The following is a 27,489-nucleotide window of genomic DNA, read 5'->3' as shown; positions in this document are numbered from 1 at the left end:
TACCCTTCAATTATGGGCTGCTCATGTCTTTGTCAGTGGGCAAACTTACAAAATCAGCAAGGGATCAAATACTTATTTCCCCCACTGTATGTGGCCCTTCTCCACAAAAATAGAAGTAAGAAGGAAATTGGGAACTACAAGCTGGTTTGTCTGACCTCAGTGATAAGTAAATTAATGGAAATACTTTCTGGATTGCATGACCTGAGGCAGCATGATTATATACTAAAGACAGAAAGACAGTTCTTCTCAGACAAATGTGATTAATTTCTTTGACTAGGTGACCAGAGAGTTGGCTTGAGGAAAACTGCTATATAATATGCACTTAGATTTTAGCTAATCCTTTGGCACAGTTACACATACTGTAACTGAGAGCCTTCAGTATGGGCCCTAAAGAGACTGACTGGGTTAGGAACTATTTGAGTGGAAAGCGACAGAGGGTAATGGTAAATGGAGCTAAAAAGATGTTACCAGTGGAGAGCCGCAATGTTCGCTTCTTGGACCGATTCTTTTTAACAATTTTATAAGTGATATTACTGAAGGGCTGTCTGGTTTGCCTCTTTGCAGATGATACCAAAATCTGCAGTAGGGTAAATAGGTGTCCTCATCTCTAAAATATATGGCAAACCTGGGCTGCAATTTGCAATGATCTTTATAAGTGATTTCTGAAACATCTCACAGTAGTCTTTAGTTTTTGAACATTTTTTTTTGTAGAAATCAGTTAAATTTTTCTGATAGAAGCAACAAAACTGAAGATGAGGACTCCACTACTGTAACAAAGATTATAGTGAAAAGTAGTGGTGGTGGGGGGGGTTATTTGAAGACTGGATCTGTGCACAGAATAGCTGCACTGAGGATGCAGCAAAAGCATAGAGTTCTGAGCAGGAAATGGAGATGAAGAGAATATCTGCAGTTGCTTTGCACCAGTTGAGTCTGTACTGAGTTGTTGACAGTGCAGATATATGGACTGTATCAACATGTATAGAACATTGCACTGAAGCCAGCACAGGAACTTGATCCATGTTGGAATGCAGATGGTAGGACTTGCTGCCTTCTGTTCAGATTCTTCTGCACCTAACAAGTTTCTTTCATGTCAGAGTAGGACTATGTTTGAAGTCTTCTGCACTGAGGGAACAATGCTTGGAGACCTCACTGGAACTATGCATTTTTAGAATGCTGCTCCCTTTCAAACTTGTGTCAGTGCCAAGGAACCATCCACTTTTATTTAAGAAGTCTCATCCTGCGCCTGCTTTGTTCAGTTCTCCCCTTTCTTCACAACAGGACTCTTGACGACTACCTTAGGGGACCAAGGCAGCATCCAAGGAGGAAGATCTGCTGGACAGCTCAGAATCAGTCGGCTTTTGTGCCAAAGACAATGACTCCATTTTCAGGAGGCACCCTGAACGTCTTAGTATATCAGCCTGAACGTTTGCAAACCTGTAAGAGGTGCTGTTTTTCGGCCTTGGGAGACCTTTTTCATATGGCTATTGCTTGCCATTCTCCTCACAGGTGGGATCATATAATGACCCTGCCTTAAGAATGAGAACACAACGGGGGGTCACGTGATGCTGTGAGCGGCGGTGGACGTACACTAAACTGGCTGCTCAGGGACCCTCTTCCTTCGACTCCTTTTACAGAACGCATGGCGTTTTTTTGAAAATATCCATTATACTTATTAATCTGGGAGCCTATGGACAAATTTATAAATAGAACAACGCTCTCTATGTCGTCAAAATCATTGCAGAAAGGCCAGGATCAGACCCGCCCAATAGAGGACAAGATGGCGCCGTCTCCCCCATCGACGCCCCACGCATCAGAATTCATACCAGAACTAACCGAAGCTGTCGTTAAAGTGCTGGATTCTAGGTTCATGCAACTTTTTGGAACAAATTGCAGGGATTGCCCAGACTGCCTCGGATCTAACATGACGGACCGGCGAGCTGGAGTGTTGGGTTTCTGAGGTGGAAGATACACTTTGCAACTATCTTTCGACCTCTGCGTCAAGCTTGGTGATGGATATGTAAGTTTTACTCCATAAATCCTGAGATGTCCTTTCTACTCCCTATTCAGGTTAATCTGGCCTTCCCAGTGGTTGGTTCTTCTTTGACTTTTCGCAGGTGGTCCTCCAGGGGGATACATTATCTATTTCATGTGGTTACAGAGCGGGGAGTCATAAAGTCTTTTACGACTCTTTGCGAGGAATTTGGCTTAGATGGTGCAGATATGTTTGCCTATTTTCAACTTCGTCACTATGTACATTCTTTATCTCCTCTAGCATTGTCACTAGAGGTTTGGGAGCGTTTGAATGAGGTTCTAGATCTTGATGCTCAGCAACATACCCCGCTGAAATACTTTCACTCTTATTTAAGAGATTCGACTACAAAATATGACTTTTCCAAAGTAATTCAGCAATGAAACTCAGAACTGGGTTTGAAGCTCCAACCGGAGCAAGTAGAATCATGCTTATTATCAGTTTATCATTTGACAGAAAATGCTAACTGGTGGGAGCTACATTACAAATTTGTGCTACGACTACATATATCGCCTCATAGAGCCTTTCGAGCCATATTAAGAGACAATAACTCATGCCCTAGGTGTTCCGGTGGAGAAGCTCATATGGGATATATGCTCTGGTCTTGTTCTTTGACAGTGACTTTTTGGAAAGACCTATCTAATCATGTATCGAAGCTCTGGAACATCAAATGATATCCAACACCCAGCCAACTATTTGACATTTTCCATATTTCAGGTCCTGCACCTCAAGACTCGAAGGCTTTTCTAAAAAGATCTATGCTAATGGGAAAAAAAAGTAATCCTTCAGCTGTGGTTGGATCACAATGGCCCCACAATACCTCAGTGGTGCTCACCTATGATCCATCTCTGCTCCCTAGAGTGAACAGGAATCTCTGACTTAGCTTCAAAAAAAGGAGATCTACTTTGTAAAACCTGGTATCCTATTTGGGACTCACTCACTCCAAAATCTTTTCCGGAGATGGGAAGGCGGTAGAACGAGAGGACATGAAATGAGATTGAAGGGGGGCAGACTCAAAAAAGATGTCAGGAAGTATTTTTTCACGGAGAGGGTGGTGGATGCTTGGAATGCCCTCCCGCGGGAGGTGGTGGAGATGAAAACGGTAACGGAATTCAAACATGCGTGGGATATGCATAAAGGAATCCTGTGCAGCAGGAATGGATCCTCAGAAGCTTAGCTGAAATTGGGTGGCGGAGCAGGTGGGGGGAAGAGGGGTTGGTGGTTGGGAGGCTAGGATAGGGGAGGGCAGACTCATACGGTCTGTACCAGAGCCGGTGATGGGAGACGGGACTGGTGGTTGGGAGGTGGGAAATACTGCTGGGCAGACTTATACGGTCTGTGCCCTGAAAAAGACAGGTACAAATTCAAGATATGAGTTTATCTTGGGCAGACTAGATGGACCATGCAGGTCTTTTTCTGCCGTCATCTACTATGTTACTATGTTAACTGCACGTAGTAAGATTCTGAATTCTTGACTGAAAAAAACAAAAGGAATTAGTTGAGGGGGGAGGGATAGAAGGATTCTTGGGATAAAAATCAACGCCTATATTAGCGGTTTATTATGTCTGGATACTGTATTTTTTTTCTGACTGATGTTGTGAAGTCCCTTCATTTGTATCCTATTATACATATCAATAAACAAGATTTATACAAAAAAAAAAAAGAATGAGAACACAACTAAAAATAATAGTTTGGGGATTTTTTACTTGAGGACTAATGAAAAATAAAGTAAAAGAAAACAAGATATTGATAACATGAAGAGGATTCTCCTCAAAAATGTTTTGAGGTGGAGCTTTCTTTTTACATCTGTTTGGCAAAGCAGATAAAAATGAAACTGAGGAGACTTAGACGACTGCTGCATACAGGAAGGGTCACATATGTACAGTGCTGTGTATGTCTTGTAACACTACAGAAATGATTAATAGTGGTAGCACATATGCTCAGAATAAGTCTAAGCTCTGGTTGAGCTATTCAGTTCCAGCGCTATTGGATGTGTGGCTGATTCAATACCATTTCTTAAAAAAGAAATACTAAGACGTTTTCCTAAATATACACATCAGTTTTATGAAGTGTGTGCTGACACAGAACAATATGCATATTTGTTATTAAGAAATATCCCTCTGTGTAGACACAAATCCATTAGGGATACAGGGGAGGTTCAATAATACTGAATATATACGAGGTTTTGCTATGAAGTTTTCTGTACTAATATTTTAGGAGCCTGGGTAATGCTAGCTTCCCAACTGACCAAACTTAGGGCTCTTTTTCTAAGCGGCGGTAAGCCCATATTGGGCTTACCGCTCGCTGTAACGGAAGTACCACCAGGCTACTGCAGCAGCCCAGCGATACTTTCCACCCTTACTGCGCAGTCATTTCCAGCGCTACAAAAATGTATTTATTTTTGTAGCGTCGGACTGTACCCAGTGGTAATTGGGCAATGCTGTGTGCTGCATGGTTACTGCTGGGTTAGCGCAGGAGCCCTTACCGCCACCTCAATGGGCTTCCCCTCGAAATGGCTGCGTGGCAAGTGCTTTACTAGCCGCCTGGCCATTTCCTGCAGGAAAGCGAGATCTTCCCTTTTACCAGCTGCAGTAAAAGGGGGCCTTGGTGCATATGTAAAACACATGCCGATGCCATTGTCGGCCCCCTTTTGCTGCAGCTTGGTAAAACGGCCCCTGAAATTTGTCCTTTTGTCAAAAATATTTTGCAGCAATCAACATTATGCATTTCTTAATCACAATTTGTTAACTAATGTGATTTCTTTATATAACTGCAACAAATATTTATCAGTCTCATAAGTACTAGTATTAGAGATTGACTACAAACAGAAATTATAGTTTGATTGTTACATTTCTATCTAGTCTGGGTTTTATATACCGTAGTATCCCCAAGTAATGGTCCAGAGCGGTTTACAAAAGATAAGAACTACTACATATATCATTAACTTTTGAAAGTAAATTTAAAAGTCAAAATTACAAATCGCTCAATTTAAAAATGTATAGAATAAGGGGGAATAATGGGAGATGGGGATAACATGGGCAAATGTTGAACAAGTACAATTAACGTAGGTATATATAGGGAATTTATGTGAACAATAAAAAAAAAGAAAATTGAACATGATATAGAAGGGGGGAGGGAGGGTAAGAAGAGGGTAGGGTGTGGGGTAGATGTAAATGTTGCGCATGGTAGTGGAGGGATATAAGAGTCAAAGCTATCTACTGCCTTTATTGTGATGTATTGCATTTGGGGGGGGAAGGGTATATATGTTGGAATTGTGTATTATTAACATGTGGAAGTGTTATACTATATTAATAAAAAAGATTTCACATAAAAATGTATAGAATAATACAGTCTTAAGAAGCTTGTGAAATAATTCATGAGATGGTTGACATCTAACTGAAAGAGAGAGACCATTCCATACTTCTACAGCTTTATAAGAAAAAGTTGATTTCAATAATCTTTTAGAACTTATTCCCTTCAAGGATGGAAAGATCAATGTCAAATTACACCATAACCTAGAGTTACATCTACCTGAAGAAATTTGAATCAAATTTGTCAGTTTTGAGGGATGAAACTTTATAATATGTATGTCAGTACTAAACCCTGCACTTAGAAATGATTTTCTGTAATCTGCTAAGTAATACTTCTCGTAGTATACCAAAGATTTGATGAACTGTGGTTTTGTCACGGTCGTCGTCGCCGACGTCTGTGCCTTGCTCGTCTGTGCTGTATTCCTCCTCCTTACCTACTAAAATTACCTGCAGTTCTAGTTAGTGACCTGTGGGGTCACTGTAGAGTGGTGGAGGCCAAGCTGGTGATGTCATCAGCACTGAGCACGTCTTAAGCTGGCTTCTGAGAGTGCTCAAGGTTCTAGCCTGGGGAGTGCTAATTCCAACTTCAGTTCCTTTGTGAGGTGGTGGCCTGAAGCTTTGCTACATCTTTTCCTTATGCTGTGTTCCTGTGGAGAACTGTCTCCAAGCCAGGGCGTCCTGAGGAGTAAAAGCTTGGCCTACAGCTTTTCCTTATGCTGTGTTCCTGTGAAACCTGCTTTCAAGCTTGGGAGTCCTGAGGAGTAAAGCTTGACCTACAGCTTTCACCTTATGCTGTGTTCCAGTGGAAGACTACCTCCAAGCCAGGGAGTCCTGAGGAGTAAAGCTTTGCCTACAGCTTTCACCTATTGCTGTGTTCCTGTGAAGCTTGTTTTCAAGCTTGGTAGTTCTGAGGAGTAATAGCTCTGCCTCCAGCTTTCACCTGTTGCTGTGTTCCTGTGAAGCTTGTTTTCAAGCTTGGTAGTTAATAGCTCTGCCTCCAGCTTTCACCTTTGCTTGGGTCCAGTGAAGCCTGCTGCCAGGCCTGTGAGTCCAGAGCCTCCCGTGCCTCAGTTGAGATTCCAGTCGCCCACCGTGTGTCCTTACTCGCTGTATGCAGCGAGTGGCTTTGTGCTGTGTTTGGGACTGTGTGGGCTGGATGATGGGGAATGCTGCAGATGTATGTAGCGGCTGAGGCCACATCGCGAAGTATCTATGGACGAGGGAGCATTGCTTGCAGCGCGGAGGGGTCCGCGTGGGCTGATCCTGGCCGTTGGGTGCTGGGCAGGGCCGTTGAGTCTTCTACCTTGGGAGCATCGGCTCAGGTTTGGCTTCTTTACCTTGTTTGCCTTGGGAGCGTCGCCTTGGGCTTTGTTGCTTTATCTTGCTTGCCTTGGGAGTGTCTGGCTCAGGCGCCTCAGTGAGTGACTGCTTGTCTTAGGTGACATCCCTAGTTTTCTGTGAGCGGAGTGACCCACTCTTGCCTCCACAGTGCAGGTCCTCAAGAGACTTTCTTTTCTCTCTGTTTTGCTTCTGCTCCACTGGTTTTGAGGGAGCTTGCCGTGGTTGTTCCGTGGCTCTTCTGAGTGTACTGACAGAATGAACCCTTTCCTGAACCACTAGTGGTGTTTCCTCTATCAGCCAAGTATTGCCTGTTTGTCTTTAACCCGCTTGGGTGAGCCTTTTGCCTAGTGTATTGTGTTCTACTGTATGCATTGCTGTGCTAGTATTGAGAGGTGCAGCTAGGCTGCTTATGTTTGATTTCCCTATACAGCTAGGCTGTTTTACTTTACCTTTACTGTATACCTTATGCTTTGCATTATGTTTATTAGTATTGAGATGCGCAGCTAGGCTGCTTATGATACAGCTAGGCTGTTCTACGGTCTTTACTGTATATGTTATGCTTTGCATTGTTTCCACTAGTAGTGAGATGCGCAGCTAGGCTGCTTATGTTTGTTTCCCCTATACAGCTAGGCTGTTCTACTTTACCTTTTTATGTTTTATGTTTGCCTTGCTTCAACCAGGTTAGACTATATAGCTAGGCTGCCTGTTTTCCTTTCTGTGCCGTTTGGCTACCCTTTTAGCCCTATGTTTTTGCTGCTACTAAAGCTGCCTCAGTTCATCTCCACTTGTAGTCCAGTTCTTGGGAGCACTCTTAGTTCTGGGGGGACTCGGTCTACCCAGAGGTGGTTGGGTAATTCTCACACGGCCAGCTCTGGGCTAAGGGCTCACAAACATTACAGGTTTCATATCTACTGATACAATGTTATAATTTAATGACTGTGGTCATACAAGCCTTACATAGTATGTAATGCAACTGAGGGTCTCTCTTTTTTACTCTTTTTTTTTTTTTTTAATTAGCTGAGTTCAAGAGAGCTGTGAAAGTGGCAACAGGACAAGAAATTTCTAAAAATGTATTGGACACTGTCTTCAAGATCTTTGATTTAGATGGCGACAACTGCCTCAGTCATGGAGAATTTCTTGGAGTTTTGAGAAACAGACTTCACCGGGGCTTAAAGGTAACACAGGCTAGTTTTACCTAGCATCTCCCACTTGTTTACCTACAGTAGTTTAGTTTAAATCAGTATGTAGTGAGATATGTATAATTGCGCCTTGGATTAACTACCTTAAACCAGTAGCACTAATAGGTCTAGGTTTATCAAAATGAAATTCTAACATAATTGTGCATCAACATAATTTAACAAGTTCATTTCCTGTAGTTTTTCTTTTGAAAAAAGGAAATTCTGTAGAAAATGTGCACACAGTACTACTAGGAGTTAGGAAATGAATAATCATTCTTTCAGGCTGATATATTAATCTTTGAAAAGTTTTTACAAAAGGTTTTCACATCTTAAAATGTGCAAACATATCACCAAATGAAAAAAATAGCCCCCTTGCAGAAAATGTCATAAACATCAGCCAGGTGAGTAGTAAATTTTCATGCACAGCCCACTACACACTAAAGTTTAGTTGAATCTAAAATGAGCTACTGTAATGCAAAGCAGCACATTCATGTTAAATTTTGCAAAAAAACAAGTGCATGATAAATGTTCCACTGATCAATTTTTATCATGAAAAGGTATATCTTTCAAAAGACCCCAAAGGTCTTCATGCAGCAGCAGTAATGTATTAAAGGGGCTATGTGGCCCCTGAGACAGGTGAGCCACATGTGCACCAGCAATCCTTGTAGGACAGTGGGCCCCAGGTGCCTGTCGAGCACCAGTACCTGGCCAAAATAGAAAATAAATGGCATCATTTACAAACCTAACCTCCTTAAAACATAATGAATCCATAGATCCATGCTTCCTATCTCTCCCCCCCCCCCCCCCCCACAAGCTTACCCAATATTGGTGGCTTCTGTAGCAGACCAGAACGATCTCCCATCTCCCTTGCCCCACTAGTGCAGCAAATAAATAAATCTTAGAAAATGGTATAGCTAACCCCCTAGGGATTAGTGATGGGACTAAAATTCTTAGCCTCCCAACCAATGTTGGGTCTTATTAGCTAAATTCCATTAACCAACTAAATTGAACCACAATACTAAATAATAAGAATAAGTGTCTAACCCCCGTGTTTACTAAAGCTTAGCTCGAGTTATCTGGAACAGGGCCCATTTTATTCCTATGGGCCCTGCTGCAGATAACTCAAGCTAAGCTTTAGTAAACAACCCCCTAATAGTCTAAAATCCTCTCTAGACTTTTATAAATATTTCGGGTTAAAATAAGCACTTTTACTATATATGAAGTTTGTTACAGTTCTAATTTTGATTTGCTTGGAGTTGGAATTAAGCAGATTTAAAAAGTAATTACACAGAATGTATTCATTTATTTATATTTAGAGAAGAGAAAAAAAGAACCAGCCAACCTAACTGGAAGCATTGAGCATAAATACAAAAACCGTGGAAGCCAATTCTTTTATGAGTCTGGCAAACATACCCCTCCATAGTGGAGGAGTAGCCTAGTAGTTACAGCATCAGGCTGCTAACTGGTTGAAATACTGCTGCTGGTGCTTGTGATCTTGGGCAAGTCACTTAAACCTCCATTGTCTCAGGTACAAACTTAGTTTATAAGCCCTCTATGGACAAGGCCTGTACCTGAATGTACCTCAACTTGAGCTGATACTGAAAAAGATGTGAGCTAAATCTAAATAAATAAATAAAACCAAATGCAGAAAGTAGGAAAAGGTAGTTAAAAATGAATAGCTTCTCCAGATCAGGCAATACAGTCACTCTACAGCTATTTCTGTGTAGAATGATTATCCCATTGCCTACCCTCTCTCAATGAACCTTTTATTCCAAAGGCTACCGTATTTGTCCATCTTGTTAATTTATTTGAAATATAAACCTCCAGATAAGGGACATATAGTAACCATTGATCCCTCTAAGCTGTGCAGAAGTCCACTTATATTCTTGCCAGTCTCTAATTCAGTTCACCATTTTGGGTCCTGACTTCAGCCTGTTCAATTTGTTCACAAGCCTCCTATGAGGAATCATGACAAAGGCTTTACTGAAATCCAAATAGACCACATCTAGTGCACGACCTCAATCAAGTTATCTGGTCAACCAGTCAAAAAAATCAATAGGATTTATTTGACATGATTTTCCTTTGGTAAAACCATGTTGCCTCAAATCCAGTGGCTTACAAGATCCAAGACAACATGGTTTTAGCAAAGGAAAATTGTGTCAATCAAATCTGATTGATTTCTTTGACTGGGTGACTAGAGAACTGGATCAGGGGCACGTGCTAGATGTGGTCTACTTGGAATTCGCAATGCCTTTGTCACAGTTCCTCATAGGAGGCTTGTGAACAAATTGAACAGGCAAATGTTAGGACCCAAAATGGTAAACTGGTTGACAGACAGACATCAGAGGGTGTAGTGAACAGAATTCACTTGGGGGAAAGAAAGGTGAGTAGCGGAGTACCCCAAGGATCCCTATTGGGGCTGATTCTATTCGACATCGATCACCGATCCTTTTCAACCTCATGATCCATCCAAGGCCTTAATCCATTCATCTACGCTGATGACATGACAATATACATCCCCTACAAACACAACCTGGCAGAAATCACCAATGAAATCAAGCTCAGCTTAAACATCATGAACTCATGGGCAAATGCATTCCAACTAAAACTCAACACAGAAAAAACACATTGCCTTATCATTTCATCCCAATACAATGCATACAAATCCACTAACATTAACACCCCAGGTTACACCCTCCCTATCAGACAGCCTGAAAATTCTCAGAGTAACAATCGACCAGAACCTCTCACTAGAGACCCAAGCGAAATCCACCATAAAGAAAATGTTTTTCTCAATGTGGAAACTCAAACGCGTGAAACCATTCTTCCCGAGGGAAATATTTCGCAACCTGGTCAAATCAATGGTACTAAGCCACGTAGACTATTACAATGGAATTTATGTGGGATGCAAAGAAGAAATCATAAAGAAACTGCAGACCGCCCAAAACACAGCAGCAAGGCTCATATTTGGAAAAACGCATTTTGAAGCGCCAGTCCTCTCCGAGAAAAACTGCACTGGCTTCCAATCAAAGAACGTATTGCACAACAGTTCATAAAATAATTTACGGCGAAGCCCTGGGATACATGACAGACCTCATCAACCTGCCAACCAGAAACACTACAAAATCAGCACGATCATACCTAAACCTCCACTACCCAAGCAGCAAAGTACTCAAATACAAATCTATTTATGCATCCAGCTTTTCCTACTTAAGCGCACAACTATGGAACACACTGCCAAAAGTAGTAAAAACTATGCTCAACCACCTAAATTTCTGGAAAGCACTAAAAACAAACCTGTTCAGAAAGGCATATCCCACCGACCCAACATAAAAAACCTGGCCACCTGCGACATAACATAACCAAAGACCGTAATGGACATATCCTAACTCTTCCTCTTCCTCTCTAAGTTCCCCTAATGTATTTACCATACATGAACCTCATTCTACCATAATATCACCTTGTATTTGTTCATACCGGAACTGGCTAACGCCGTTACAGTACTATGTAAGCCACATTGAGCCTGCAAATAGGTGGGAAAATGTGGGATACAAATTTAACAAATAAATAAAATAAAACATATTTATGAGTTACATTGTCAAAGGGTTAGAAGGGAAAGTTTGCCTTTTTGCAGACAACACAAAGATTTGCAATAGAGTGGACACCTCAGACATGAGAAGTTATCTAAAACGATTAGAAGAATGGTTTAATGTTTGGCAGTGGAAGAGTGGCCTAATGGTTAGTGCAGCAGGCTTTGATCCTGGCAACCTAGGTTCAATTCCCACTGTAGCTCCTTGTGATCTTGGGCAAGTCATTTTAACTCTCCATTGCCCCAGGTACAAAAAATTCGGTTGTGAGCCCTCTAGGGAAAGAGAAAGTATCTGTAGCACTATATAAATGATTAATAGTAGTAAAACAAAGAAGTGTAGAGTGACACACATGGGGTATACAAACCAAAGAGAGTCATATTTGCTATGGGTTGAGAGGTTCATAAGCACAAACCGGGAGAGTGATAGTGTTGGAGGATCTTAAGACAGCCAAACAATTTGACAAGACAGAAGGATGTTAGGCTGCATAGGGAGAGGCATATCCAGTAGAAGAAAGGAGGTGTTAATGCCTTTGTGCAAGTTGTTGATGAGGTTCTGTTTGGCGCAGTGGCGTACTGCGGTGGGGGCGGTCCGCCCCAGGTGCACGCCGCTGGAGGGGTGTCGCGCGTCTGTCAGCAACGCTTGTTCTCTGCTCCCTCTGGCCCCGGAACGGGTTATTTCCTGTAACTGGGCAGAGGGAGCAGGGAACGAGCGTTGCTGACAGACGCGCGCCACCCCCCCCCAGCAGGTAAAGATGCACCGGGGGGGTCGTTTCGCCGGGGGGGAGCTGCCCCTTTCACATCCCCTGCCCCTTCCACGCCCTCACCCCGCCCCTGGCGCATATTCCCCTCCTCCCCCAATCACCTTGCCTCCCCCCTGTCATCTCCACTACCCCCCCATCACCTCCCCTCCCCTTACTCTACTATCCCTGGTGGTCTAGAGGTACCTCTTCGGGGCAGGAAAGAGCCCCCTCTTTCCTGTCCGGAGTGCTGCTGACAGCTGCCCTGCATCTTGTGGTGAGTCCAGCTCTCGGCGTTTCAAAATGGCCGCCGAGAGTTGAAGTCTTGCAGAGTAAGGGGAGGGGAGTCCCGCCCCCGCCAGCCAGCCTGTTTGTGTCCGTCGTTTCGCCGGGGGGGGGGTCGCGCTGCACCCAGGGGGGGGGCACATCGGCGATCCGCCCTGGGTGTCAGCCCCCCTAGGAACGCCACTGGTTTGGCGTATTGTGTTCAGATGATCAAAAGCCCCGCACTGTTCCAAACTGCGCTCTAAAAATAGCGCTGGAACAGCACGGGGCTTTACTGCACCGATGATCAGAGATAATACATGCAAATTTAAGCAGCGCAATTATCTCTGATCATCGGGTAGAGTGCGGGTGAATTGTGCCTGAGCATGCGCTCAGCACAATCCTCCCGCACTTGTTTGACAGGTCTGGGCTGTCAAAAGTCCAAACCTGTCAAACATCCGAAAGATCTGCCCCATCCCCTGCCCCGAGGCCCGAGCAACGGGGGCTGGAGGTCTGGTGGACCTCCGGTCCCCCCTATGATCCCACCCACCCCCCCACCCCCCAGGTTCAGGGAGGCCCCCCAAACCCCCTGAAATTGGTGCATGGTGGTTGTGGCAAAACCCCCTCCCACCCAGCGAGCGACGGGGGGGGGGGGGGGCTGGAGGTCCGGCAGACCTCCTGCCCACCCCAACTCCCCCCCCCCCCAGCGTTGTCCGAGCAGTCCCTAGTGGTCTAGTGTTAGGACAACCCCTACCTTCAGTTGGAGGAGGGACGCAGCCTGCCTCCTTCCTCTTCTTTGGGCTAACACCGCCGCAAAATGGCGGCGCTCAGCCCCGCCCAGTGCATCTTGGGATGCGCTGGGCGGGGCTGCAGACCATGCAAGGGAGCAATTCCCTTAAATGGTCTGTAGCCCTGCCCAGCGCATCCCAAGATGCATTGGGCAGGGCTGGGCGCCGCCATTTTGCGGTGGCATCAGCCCAAAGAAGAGGAGGGAGGCAGGCTGCGTCCCTCCTCCAACTGAAGGTAGGGGTTGTCCTAACACTAGACCACCAGGGACTGCTCGGACAACGCTTGGGGGGGGGAGTTGGGGTGGGCTGGAGGTCCGCCGGACCTCCAGGGCCCCCCTCCCCGTCACTCGCTGGGTGGCTGGGTGGGAGGGGGTTTTGCTGCGACCACCATGGAGCAATTTCTGGGGGGTTGGGGGGGCTGGAGACCCACCGGATCTCCAGCCCTCCCTGAACCTGGGGGGGGGGGGTGGGATCATCGGGGGGGGACCGGAGGTCCACCGGACCTCCAGCCCCCTGTTTGCAGGTTTGCTTTGGGGGGAAATGGGGGCCTGCCAGCATGCAACTGCATGCTGGACAGGGTTCACCATTCCTCCCCAATGATCGGCAAACCCTAATGCCAGCTCGGAGCTGGCGTAAGGTTTACTGCGGCCAGCGACCCAATCTTTGGCTCGCTGGTCGCTGATCATTGGGGATGAATGCACTGAGTCCTGTTTAGCATACATTTGCATGCTACTTGCGCAAAGAGCCCTCGAGCGCGTTGTTTCACTCGCTCGAGGGCTCTAATCATGGGGCAGTAGCAAACGCCAGCACTAGTATGGCGCTAACAGCCTCTAGCGCCGGCGTTTGCTTTTGATCATGAGGGTATGACATGAAGTGGTTCAGAGGAAGGCAACAGGGCTTGTGCCAAATGGCATATGCGAAGAAGACCTCAATATGTATATCCTAGAGGGATAGGAGAAACATGATATAGATGTTTAAATATTTTAAAATACTTAAAAAGCATTAATATGCAAACTAATCTTTTTTAGAGACAGGAATGTGATAGAACTAGAAGTCATGAGTTGAGGTTGCAGGGTGGGAGACTTAGGAGCAATGTTAGGAAATACTTTTTCACAGGAAGGGTGGTGGATGCGTGGAATGCCCTCCTGTGGGAGTTTGTGAGGACAAAAAAGGTGACAGAATTCAAGAATGCATGGGATAAACACAGAGGAACACTATATGGAAAAAGGATGGAATCCAATGAAAGGAAAACTTAAATGACCCCATAAGTGGCAGCTTCAGAGGTTGGGAAGTAAGACAAGTGCCGGGCAGACTTCTATGGTCTGGGTCCTGTAAATGGCAAAAAAAAGATCAGGATCAAGGCTGGAGTGAGCTTCGATGGCAACTGCAGTAGTTGGGAAGTAGGACCGGTGCCAGGCAGACTTCTATGGTCTGCACCTCAAAATGGGCAGGGAGAGACAGCGATTAAGTGTACCAGTGTTTAATTATGAAGAAGTGGAACCTATGCAGAGTGCCAGATTCAACTCCGGCCACCTTGTTGGGCAGACTGACCGGACCATGCAGGTCTTTATTTGCTAACATTTACTACCTTACTATGGGGTCCTTTTACTAAGGTGTGCCGAAAAATGGCCTGCGCTGTTTTAGGTGCGTGTATTGCATGCACACAGGTCCATTTTTCAGCACGCCTACAAAAAAAGGCCTTATTTTTTGGTCAAAATGGATATGCAACAAAATAAAAATTGGTGTACGTCCATTTTGGGCCTGAGACCTTACCACCACCCATTGACTTATCAGTAAGGTCTCGCACGTTAACCGGGCGGTAATAATCAGCGTGCATACACTGCTGATTACCGCCCGGTTAGCACCACACGGTAGAAAATATTTTCTGCAGTGCTTATTGGACGTGTGCGTAAAAAATGGAATTACCACTCGGGGCAAGCGGTAACCAGAAGACTAGCAAATTTTTTTTTGTTTTTGCTATGGCAAAATGCCGGTTCCCGGGCCTACGCGGACATCGACCCACGTGTGAGAATAATCAGCCTGCTGTCCTCGGAGAATACCTGCTACAGGTAAGTATCTTCGCTTTACTGCCTAGGGCACGTGGTAGCCAGGTGGTAGTTCCAAATTGACGCGTGTTGGATGCGAGGAGGTGCCTACGCGCCTTAGTAAAAGGACCCCATGTTACTAATTTCACATTTTCCACAGTGAGGCACAGGCAAGTTCTGCAGGACTCCAGAGGACCTGCCTGACCCTAGTGACACAATATTGAAGCACCACCCCCCACTGGTAGTAGTATGATTGGTGGACTCCTGTACTGCTTAGAGGGAACACTGATAGTAATAAATCATTGGCATACAAGTTGTTGTTCAGTCCTCCAAATTATTACTGATGCAGACTTCACTGACTCTATGTTAGAGAATAGAGTTTAAACCCACTGGGTTCTAAGGTGCCAGGTAAGTCAGATTATATATATAATATATATACACACTAGGAAAAAAGGCCCATTTCTGACAGAAATGAAACGGGTGCTAGCAAGGTTTTCCTTGGAGTGTGTGTGTTTTACTGAGCGTGTGTGATATAGAAAGAGTGAATGTGTGAGTGTGTGACAGAGCGAGAGTGAATGTGTGAGTATGTGTGACAGAGAGAGAGACAGACTGTGTGCGAGAGTGTGTGTGTGTGAGAATGAGAAGTGTGTGCCAGGGGCCCCCTCCCTCCCAGTTTCAGGGTCCGCCCCCCCCTGCAAGTTCCTGTGTCCGCTCTCCCACCCACCCACCCAGTTTCAGGGTCGTTTCCCCCCCTCTCCTCCTCCCTCCCAGTTTCAGGGTCCCCCCTCCCTCCCAGTTTCTGGGTCCGCCTGGCCCCCCCTCTAAGTTCCAGGGTCGGCCCCCCTCCAAGTTCTAGGGTCCGCTGTCCCTCCCACCATGTTCCAGGGTAGTTCCCCCCCTCTCCCCCTCCCTCCCAGTTTCAGGGCTCCTCCCTCCCTCCATCCCAGTTTCTGGGTCCGCCTGGCCCCCCTCCCACCCACCCAGTTCCAGGGTCATTGCCCCCTCCATTTCCCTCCCCTCCAGCCACTCACCTGCAACGTGGTGAAGCTGACTCCGTGGCTGAAGTGAATGCTTTTTTTTCTTCATGTTCGTCGCTCTGTAACCATCTCTGTCGGCCCCGCCCTCATGCCTCTGATAGGTCCGCCGCCTTCGACATCAAAACGTGATGACGTGAAGGGCGGCGGACCTATCAGAGGTGCGAGGGTGGGGCCGAGAGAGATGGTGACAGAGCGACGAACCTAACGAACCCTTCACTTGAAGCCATGGAGTCAGCTTTAGAACGTTGAAGGTGCTTTTTATTATAGTAGATTATATATATATATATATATATATATATATATATATATATTTATATATATATATATATATCATGAAGTATTACATTCTAAGCAGTGTTTTCTGGAGGTCCCTTCAGTAAAGTTGTACAGAAGCGATATCAGGAAAGAAGGGCATTTATGGAGAAAGAGTTGCTCGCTTTCAGGAAAAAGATTTGAAACCTATCTGTTTCTGCTTAGATGGTTACTTGATGGTCGTTTTCCTCAATGGTGGATTGATTTATACACTGTAGATCCCGTATGATGCTGCCGTTGAGATCCAAGATATTTGACTACATTATAAGTGAAACCATATCATATCAGACCTACAGTGTAAATATGTAATAAAAAAAGAAATGGAATTCAGCCTTAGACTGCCTTATAAGAAAACCCATATTATATTGAATCATGTTATATATGGGGTCTTCAATATATTTTACAAATGTCTGACTTGATGTAAACCACTTTGGATGTGCTTGGCTTAGGAATATGCAGTATGTAAGTTTTTAAATTAAAGAAATAAATAGAAAGGAAAACGGTGGTATCCCCTGCCTAGGTCCTGGACAAGGCTTGAAAAAGGCACAGGAGACACTATTCATTGACATTTCAGCCTTTTGGTATCTAGGGGGGCAATTCTACAACTCTGCACCTCCAATTTAGGTGCCACAAGGATGCATGTTGGGAGCCTATTCTATAATGGCATCCGGACGCCCACATTCTGTTATATAGTGTTAGCTTAACTACTACTACTTATCATTTCTATAGTGCTACAAGGCATACGCAGCACTGTACACCATACACAAAAAGACAGTCCCTGCTCAAAGAGCTTACAATCTAGATAAGACAAGCAGACAGACAGAACACTTAGGAGTAAAGGAATAAAGAGGTGAGCATAGGCGCCCGGTATAAGAGGCTTGGGGAGGCTAAGCCTCCCCAGCCACAGCAGGAAAGGGTCAGGCATCCGGGGGGGGGGGGGGGGGTTTGGCCGGCCGCCCGCCCGTTTGTCCGCATTTCTGGGCGGGCGAGCAGCGCCGTAAGTCTTCCCTTCCCTCCCCTTACTATACTCACGTCCCGAAGGGAGGGAAGAATAGAGACGTGCAGGGTGGGCTTTGAAATGACGTGGCCGCCGCAGCCTGGGAGTGGACAGAGGCAAATTAAAGATGGTGCGGGGCAGATAGTAAGTAAGGGGAGACTCACGGTGAGTGTCTCTGTGCCTTTGATTTGGAGGGATATATTGCTTGTGAGATTTTATTGATGGAGGCAGGAAGGGTCCGTGATTTGTGGGACAGAAAGTAGGGACATGGCCTGCCACTGATGAGAAATCTCTTAGCCTCCTGCAGTTGCCAGATTGCAAATTGCCTTCTATCTGGAGAAGCATTTGTGAGTCAATAGCTAAGCCCTGCCTGTGTTGCATAGCCAGGGGCTCTCAGGCAACTAGGTCATGCTAGACATATAGTCCTACTGGGAAAAATGGGAGATTGTGATTTTACAATTCCTGAAGCAGATATTACAGTCCTTGGTATGACATGGCTTTGAAAATATTTGTTGACATTGTCAGAATAAAAAAAAATAACCTTGAGGAGTTGAAAAGCACTTGTGCCTAGCTACACACCTTGGACAGTGCAGTAGAGTGTATTTGTTTTTCTCCGAGGACAAGCAGGCTGCTTGTTCTCACGACTGGGTGACGTCCGCGGCAGCCCCCACCAACCGGAAAGAAGCTTCGCGGGACGGTCGGCACGCAGGGCACGCCCACCGCGCATGCGCGGCCGTCTTCCCGCCCGTGCGCGACCGCTCCCGCCAGTTCCTTTTTTTCCGCGCCTGGAGAGAGTCGTGTTTTGCGCTCTCTCTGTTCAGCCGCCGGATCGTTCGATCGCGTATACGCTGATCGTGTTTTTTTCTAACTTTGTTTTTCGGTTTTAGTTACCGCCCGGTTTCCTTTAAAAAAAAAAAAAAAAAAAGAAACCCTGCGCGTGTGGGACACGCGCTCCCTTTTTTCCCTCGCTTCCAGCGGGGACGCCACATTGCGGCCTAGTGGCCGCTCGGTCGTTTGTTTTTCGTGGTGTGATTTTAGCCACCATTGACGACTTTGACTTCGCCGACGCGATTTTTCCGTCGATGTCCTCGAAGGTCCCGAGTGGATTTAAAAAGTGTGGTCGCTGCGGCCGGCCGATCTCGCAGACCGACACCCACGCTTGGTGCCTCCAGTGCCTCGGGCCGGAGCACAATCTCAAGTCGTGTTCTTTGTGTCTCGGTCTCCGGAAACGGACCCAGGTTGCGAGGCAAGTTCTGCGGGACCGTCTTTTTGGAACTTGCGCCGGCCCCTCGACGTCGACCTCGAAGGCATCGGTATCGACACCCGGCCCTTCGGTACCGGTATCGATGCCCGAGACATCGGCACCGATGGCAGCGACCCCAGGAGAACAGGTCCCGTCGGCCCGCCGGTCTTCCGGTGAGAGTGGGGGTGAGAGGCCGCGTGGGCAGTCGGCCCCGGTCATGCCCTCAGCTCGTAGGCCGCGGGACCGAACCCTGTCTGACCCGGTACCTCGAGACCGAGGGGGATCGACCTCCTCCTCCTCCATGCCCTCCGGCGCCGGTGACGTGCATCGGAAGAAAGACAAGAAGCGTCGTCACCGGTCGCCTTCGGTGCATCCCGATGTCGGAGAGGAGACGCCGCCGAAGCGTCATCGTCGTGAGGAGAGGTCTCCGTCGGTTGTGGAGGTACCGACGCGTCGGGGTTCCGGCACCTCGGTGCCGTCTCCTGGCCCCCAGCAGCTTCCGGCACCGACACCCTTACCGGCCCCACCGCCTTTCCCGACAGCGGGCCTGGACGAGTGCCTCAGAGCCATCCTTCCGGGGATCCTGGAAGGGCTGATGCGCCAGGCTGTGCCGGCGCCGGGGGTGCTTGCGCCCTCGGCGCCGATGACTGTGGCGCCGGTGAGCTCTAGCCCGGCGCCGGGGCTGTCGACACCGCCGCCGCTTGCGGTGCCGGTCTCGACCGCCACGCAGGTGGAGTCCCCGTCGACGTCGATGGAGGGAGCTCCGTCCCCGCCGGCGCGGGAGTCCACCGCTCGACGACACCGAGACCTCGGTGCCTCGACGTCGAGCCGGGCCCGGTACAGGACTCAGCTACATGAGCTAATGTCCGATACCGAGGATGAGGACTCGTGGGGGGAAGAGGAGGACCCTAGATATTTCTCCTCAGAGGAGTCTACGGGCCTTCCCTCGGACCCCACGCCTTCACCGGAGAGGAAGCTCTCACCTCCTGAGAGTCTCTCCTTTGCCTCCTTTGTGCGGGATATGTCTATCAGCATTCCCTTCCCCGTGGTCTCGGTGGAAGAGAGTCCTCCACGGTGCCGCTGCACAATGTCCTGAAGGAGACGCTGCTCCGGAACTGGGTGCGACCATTAACTAACCCCACCATTCCCAAGAAAGCAGAGTCCCAGTACAGGATCCACTCTGACCCAGAGCTCATGCGGCCCCAATTGCCCCATGACTCAGCGGTCGTGGATTCTGCTCTCAAGAGGGCACGGAGTTCGAGGGATACCGCCTCGGCGCCCCCGGGGCGGGAGTCTCGCACTCTGGACTCGTTTGGGAGGAAGGCCTACCAATCCTCCATGCTCGTGACCCGCATCCAGTCATACCTGCTCTATATGAGCATTCACATGCGGACCTATGTGCAACAACTGGCGGACCTGGTCGAGAAGCTCCCGCCGGAGCAGTCCAGGCCTTATCAGGAGGTGGTCAGGCAGCTGAAGGCGTGCAGAAAGTTCCTGTCCAGGGGTATTTTTGACACCTGTGACGTGGCATCTCGTGCTGCGGCCCAAGGTATAGTGATGCGCAGGCTCTCATGGCTGCGTGCCTCTGACCTGGACAACCGCACCCAGCAGAGACTGGCTGACGTCCCTTGCCGGGGGGATAACATTTTCGGTGAGAAGGTCGAGCAGATGGTGGACCAACTGCATCAGCGGGAAACCGCTCTCGACAAGCTCTCCCACCGGGCGCCTTCAGCATCCACCTCCACAGGTGGACGTTTTTCCCGGGCCCGGCAGGCTGCACCCTATTCTTTTGCGAAGCGTAGGTACAACCAGCCGGCCCGAAGGCCTCGTCAGGCACAGGGACAGCCCCAGCGCGCTCGTTCTCGTCAACAGCGTGCGCCTAAGCAGCCCCCTGCGCCTCCACAGCAAAAGCCGGGGACGGGCTTTTGACTGGATCCACGGGAACATAGCCGCCCTACAAGTGTCCGTACCAGACGATCTGCCGGTCGGAGGGAGGTTAAAATTCTTTCACCAAAGGTGGCCTCTCATAACCTCCGACCAGTGGGTTCTCCAAATAGTGCGGTGCGGATACGCCCTGAATTTGGCCTCCCTGCCTCCAAATTGTCCCCCGGGAGCTCAGTCTTTCAGCTCCCATCACAAGCAGGTACTTGCAGAGGAACTCTCCGCCCTTCTCAGCGCCAATGCGGTCGAGCCCGTACCACCCGGGCAGGAAGGGCAGGGATTCTATTCCAGGTACTTCCTTGTGGAAAAGAAAACAGGGGGGATGCGTCCCATCCTAGACCTGAGAGGCCTGAACAAATTCCTGGTCAAAGAAAAGTTCAGGATGCTTTCCTTGGGCACCCTTCTGCCATTGATTCAGAAAAACGATTGGCTATGTTCCCTGGATTTAAAGGACGCATATACTCACATACCGATACTGCCAGCTCACAGACAGTATCTCAGATTCCGCCTGGGCGCACGGCACTTTCAGTATTGTGTGCTGCCCTTTGGGCTCGCCTCTGCCCCACGAGTGTTTACCAAGTGCCTCGTGGTGGTAGCGGCCTACCTACGCAAGCTGGGAGTGCATGTGTTCCCATATCTCGACGATTGGCTGGTCAAGAACACCTCGGAGGCAGGAGCCCTCCGGTCCATGCAGTGCACTCTTCAACTTCTGGAGCTGCTGGGGTTTGTGATAAATTACCCAAAGTCCCATCTCCAGCCATCCCAGTCTCTGGAATTCATAGGAGCGCTGCTGAATACCCAGACGGCTCAGGCCTACCTTCCCGAAGCGCGGGCCACCAATCTCCTGGCCCTGGCTTCGCAGACCAGAGCGTCTCAGCAGGTCACAGCTCGGCAGATGTTGAGACTTCTGGGTCATATGGCCTCCACAGTTCATGTGACTCCCATGGCTCGTCTTCACATGAGATCTGCTCAATGGACCCTAGCTTCCCAGTGGTTCCAAGCCACCGGGAATCTAGAAGATGTCATCCGCCTCTCCACCAGTTGCCGCACTTCACTGCTCTGGTGGACCATCCGGACCAATTTGACCCTGGGACGTCCATTCCAAATTCCGCAGCCCTCGAAAGTGCTGATGACGGATGCATCTCGCCTGGGGTGGGGAGCTCACGTCGATGGGCTTCACACCCAGGGTCTGTGGTCCCTCCAGGAAAAGGATCTACAGATCAACCTCCTGGAGCTCCGAGCGATCTGGAACGCACTGAAGGCTTTCAGAGATCGGCTGTCCTACCAAATTATCCAAATTCGGACAGACAATCAGGTTGCAATGTATTACGTCAACAAGCAGGGGGGCACCGGATCTCGCCCCCTGTGTCAGGAAGCCGTCGGGATATGGCGTTGGGCGTGCCGGTTCGGCATGCTCCTCCAAGCCACATACCTGGCAGGCGTAAACAACAGTCTGGCCGACAGACTGAGCAGAGTCATGCAACCGCACGAGTGGTCGCTCCATTCCAGAGTGGTACGCAAGATCTTCCGAGAGTGGGGCACCCCCTCGGTGGATCTTTTCGCCTCTCAGACCAACCACAAGCTGCCTCTGTTCTGTTCCAGACTTCAGACACACGGCAGGCTAGCGTCAGATGCCTTTCTCCTTCATTGGGGGACCGGCCTCCTGTATGCTTATCCTCCCATACCTTTGGTGGGGAAGACCTTACTGAAGCTCAAGCAAGACCGCGGCACCATGATTCTGATAGCGCCCTTTTGGCCCCGTCAGATCTGGTTCCCTCTTCTTCTGGAGTTGTCCTCAGAAGAACCGTGGAGATTGGAGTGTTTTCCGACTCTCATTTCGCAGAACGACGGAGCGTTGCTGCACCCCAACCTTCAATCCCTGGCTCTCACGGCCTGGATGTTGAGTGCGTAGACTTCGCTGCGTTGGGTCTGTCTGAGGGTGTCTCCCGGGTCTTGCTTGCCTCTAGGAAGGATTCCACTAAAAAGAGTTACTTTTTCAAGTGGAGGAGGTTTGTCGTTTGGTGTGAGAGCAAGGCCCTAGAACCTCGTTCTTGCCCTGCACAGAACCTGCTTGAATACCTTCTGCACTTATCAGAGTCTGGCCTCAAGACCAACTCAGTAAGGAATCACCTTAGTGCGATTAGTGCTTACCATTATCGTGTGGAAGGTAAAGCCATCTCTGGAGAGCCTTTGGTCGTTCGATTCATGAGAGGCTTGCTTTTGTCAAAGCCCCCTATCAAGCCTCCTACTGTGTCATGGGATCTCAACGTCGTCCTCACCCAGCTGATGAAACCTCCTTTTGAGCCACTGAATACCTGCCATCTGAAGTACTTGACCTGGAAGGTCATTTTCTTGGTGGCAGTTACTTCAGCTCGTAGGGTCAGTGAGCTTCAAGCCCTAGTAGCTCATGCTCCATATACCAAATTTCATCACAATAGAGTAGTGCTCCGCACCCACCCAAAGTTCCTGCCGAAGGTGGTGTCGGAGTTCCATCTTAACCAGTCAATTGTCTTGCCAACATTCTTCCCCAGGCCGCATACCCGCCCTGCTGAACGTCAGTTGCACACATTGGACTGCAAGAGAGCATTGGCCTTCTACTTGGAGCGGACACAGCCCAACAGACAGTCCGCCCAATTGTTTATTTCTTTCGACCCTAACAGGCTAGGGGTCGCTGTCGGGAAACGCACCATCTCTAATTGGCTAGCAGATTGCATTTCCTTCACTTACGCCCAGGCTGGGCTGACTCTTGAGGGTCATGTCACGGCTCATAGTGTTAGAGCCATGGCAGCGTCAGTGGCCCACTTGAAGTCAGCCACTATTGAAGAGATTTGCAAGGCTGCGATAGTGGTCATCTGTCCACACATTCACATCACATTACTGCCTCCAGCAGGATACCCGACGCGACAGTCGGTTCGGGCAGTCGGTGCTGCAGAATCTGTTTGGGGTGTAAATCCAACTCCACCCTCCAGGACCCGAATTTATTCTGGTCAGGCTGCACTCTCAGTTAGTTGTTCTTCGTAGGTCAATTTCTGTTGTTTCCTCGCCGTTGCGAGGTTCCATTGACCTGGGTTCTTGTTTTGAGTGAGCCTGAGAGCTAGGGATACCCCAGTCGTGAGAACAAGCAGCCTGCTTGTCCTCGGAGAAAGGGTATGATACATACCTGTAGCAGGTGTTCTCCGAGGACAGCAGGCTGATTGTTCTCACCTACCCTCCCTCCTCCCCTTTGGAGTTGTGTGTTTCATCTTTTGCTAGTCATTCAACTGGCGGGAGCGGTCGTGCACGGGCGGGAAGACGGCCGCGCATGCGCGGTGGGCGTGCCCTGCGTGCCGACCGTCCCGCGAAGCTTCTTTCCGGTTGGTGGGGGCTGCCGCGGACGTCACCCAGTCGTGAGAACAATCAGCCTGCTGTCCTCGGAGAACACCTGCTACAGGTATGTATCATACCCTATGTCAAAATTGACCTTCAGAACTCTACCATCTATTAAAACTGTAGACACTGTACTTCCTCTCCCCTTCTTTCTTTCCTCCCCTGCTGGAATACTGGATCAGTCCCCATGGGAAAGTTTCCCAAAATTTAACTGCAGCCATTATAAACTTTGGAAGAATCCTAGAAAGGCTCATGCTTTGTAAAGGCATAAATTTTCTCTCCACCATACAGAATTCATTCTCCATCCTACAGCATATTCACTGCTGAAGTAATTGCTTTAGTTGAGCTGTTCAGTTTCTCTAAAATGAGCAAAATGAACACTAAAATTACTTGGTGTGATTGTGTCCTACCTTAAGCAATGCATGTTTAATTGAGAGGAGCAGAGCTGGTGAGAGCATCATGTAAGAACTTGGTTTTAGGGAAAGCCCCTTAACTGATAGCATATAACTGAGGAACACTCATTTTGATTAAAAAAAAATATCAGTTGTTTTTCAGTGGCATGCACAATAATTTGTTTCCATGAAGTGTTAAGATAGATTTCTCTCTCACCAACTTATCCATTAGCATTAGCCTTTGAAATTCTACTGCTGAACTCTTAAAAAAAAAAAAAAAAGCACAAACTCTGTGATGTGAAAACAATAGATTTTGTATCCCATCAAACAATGAGAGTTATTTCCTTTTTTTTTCCAGGACAGCTTGTCCTCATCACTTTTTTTACCCCATTGCATCAATGAACTTCTGGTTCTCACTTCCCAGTTCAATCCATTAAGTATACCAAGACTACACATACACACGATTGCAAAGAAATAAAACCACATTAAACATGAATTAGGGTGTTTTGTGGCTCTAGATGAGAATTGTGATATTATGATCCCTTGTTTCATATTGTTGACGGTCTGCATTTTCTGTATGGGTGGTATATTGGTGTATTCGGTTCTGCCCAGTGTAATATTTATGGTACAGTAAGGTTCTGAGTGTGTTTTTGCACAAAGTTATGCATAGTGTTTTGCAGTTGAGCGATTGTGGTTAGTATATGCATTGAGCAACCACTTTATTCTTTGACATATACATATCTAATATCTAAATTTAATAAAAAGTATTGTGACATTTTTATTTATTTTTCTGTGTGTTATCAGACAATTATGGATTTAAGCTCCACCCCTGGCCCCACCCCTAACCCCGCCCCCTTTAGCCTCCTCAAACAGTTGGGCCACCGACCGCCTAAGGAGGTGAGGATAAAAGGACAGGGCAAGTGAGCAGTGGTTAGGAGTCAAAAGCAGCTGGACTTGAAAACTGCCAAAGAGGGGACTAGACGCACAGGCTCAGGAAGTCTATTCCAGGCGTGAGGTGCAGCAAGCTAAAAGGAACGGAGTCTGTAATTAGCAGTAGAGGAGAAGGGGACAGATAAGAGAGATTTATCAACAGAACAGAGTACCCGAGGGGGGGCGTAGGGAGAGACAAGAGTGGAGAGGTACTGGGGAGCAGCAGAGTGAATGCATTTATAGGTCAATAAGAGAAAATAAGCTTAACCCAGTATAGGCATGCCTATCATTTACTTACCCACAGTTACACGAGCCAGAGACCTGATGTAGTAACTTCGCTCACATATATGTAGCATGGATGTGTTTAAAGTGCAGTATTCTGAGTTGCATGTGTAAGTTGGAGCCCCACCCATGCTCTTTGCTTGTATGTGCTGTGTAGATTCTGTCACGCTTGTGGAATAGCACTTAGAGCCCTGCTGGCACTTTCACAGGTAACACACCCAAGTGCCAATGTTCTAAGCATTTACGCATGCAAGGGTTACATAGATGTGGGCATCTAGATTATGGAATTGACCTTTATATGCTGTAATAATTTTAAAAAATACTCTCCCTAAAAGCAAAACATGCGCAAGGTTTCTCTTAAGAAAAGCCATTCTTTACAGTCAAAGGCCTTTTTTTTTTTTGTCAGGAGAGAAGTTGTGATGCATTTTTTTTGTCATTTGAGAAACTATGAAAGTGCAAAAGGGAGTTGTGGTAGCTTTAAATAGCCTGAATTCTCAACGTCATAATTTTTGTTTGCTGTATTAGAACTACAAAATTACTCTTACACAGTTTTTCTGAATTAATATATTTTAAATCATTATGAAATGGATGCACTGTCATCACTGAGTTGTCACATTGACACTGAAATATATTCATAAAGACTAAAACAATACTTGAGCCAATGTTAACTGCATCGCTAAAAAATATATGTACAAATAGTTCAGATTGGGATATTTTTAGCAGGTACCACAACAACAAGGGATTGAAGGATACTGGAAATGTGTGAAGAGAGAAACCATTAAAGGTGCCAAAGAAGCCTGGAAACAGACTGGAAAAAGTCCTTTCTGAAGGCCGCCTGAAAAATACCACTTGCTTCTTCCTGGTTGCATGCCATGGTATTGTGAGATTCTACTTATTTGGATTTTGAGGAGTGCCTTTTGTTTACATGCTTTAAAAAATATGTTTACAGGTATATAGCAAGTATAGTGATGGCATATAAATCATCTCCTGTTTTCAGTTTATATGTAGCCTAAGAATGTAACAGAACTGTTTCCTTTATGCGTTAATTTTACTATATGTATCATTATAGCCCACTTTCTACCTGATTTTTGTAACATTTTTAACATAATAAAAATGATGCAATAGGCCACGGGTGTAGTGATTACAAGAATTTATTTTCAAACAAATTCATATTGTGTTAAAATGTTCAGATGAGGGTATTTTCATGGTGATGGCTACTTTTTAGTATGAACTGCTTGCCTATTTAATTGCTATAACTTGTATTTTCTTGATTATGCTTTCAAGGTCCTAGAAGTTTGAAAGTTCAGTCTTCACTGGAAATAAACAAATGCTCTGTTTACATACTTTTTAAAAGTGATAAAATAGCTTTAATTTGTAAAATTCATATTATGGAGCCTCCCTTTCACTGCTGCTTCCTTCAGAAAGGCAGAAATGTTCAAAAATTCTGAAAATATGTTCTTGTTTTATAATTGAGATTGCTTGTAATTTTGAGGTTTCTTCATATCATGATTTAAGTTGTTTTGTTATTTCAAAATAAATGTCATGGTCCTATATCATGAGTATGTTTAGTCCATTTATTTTGCCTAATTTAAATTGCTTGATAAATAAAATGGCATAGTCCTGTCATTATCATTATATTAAGCGTCTTCACCAGGCAATACAGTATGAATGAAGGGAGCCACAATTTAAACACATAGAATGCCCAGC

At 46.9% G+C, this 27,489-nt stretch overlaps 1 protein-coding gene across 2 annotated transcripts in view; it reads left to right on the top strand.

The window, feature by feature from the left end:
* The window catches only part of MICU2 (mitochondrial calcium uptake 2), a 505,490-nt gene extending 478,149 nt beyond the window's left edge, over positions 1 to 27,341 (top strand). Inside the window, exons 11-12 of one of the 2 annotated variants that reach the window (XM_030200306.1) lie at positions 7,699 to 7,856; positions 26,506 to 27,341. In XM_030200306.1, coding sequence (XP_030056166.1) covers positions 7,699 to 7,856; positions 26,506 to 26,610 — 263 coding nt within the window. In that variant the 3' untranslated portion in view covers positions 26,611 to 27,341. Of the gene's footprint in view, positions 1 to 7,698; positions 7,857 to 26,502 lie in introns of both variants that reach the window. The other variant, XM_030200305.1, reaches the window with a different exon arrangement.
* Positions 27,342 to 27,489: the final 148 nt, after the last annotated feature.

This window comes from Microcaecilia unicolor, chromosome 4 (genome assembly GCF_901765095.1).
Source record: "Microcaecilia unicolor chromosome 4, aMicUni1.1, whole genome shotgun sequence".
Lineage (NCBI taxonomy): Eukaryota > Metazoa > Chordata > Amphibia > Gymnophiona > Siphonopidae > Microcaecilia > Microcaecilia unicolor.
This window is presented reverse-complemented; position numbering and strand designations above follow the sequence as displayed.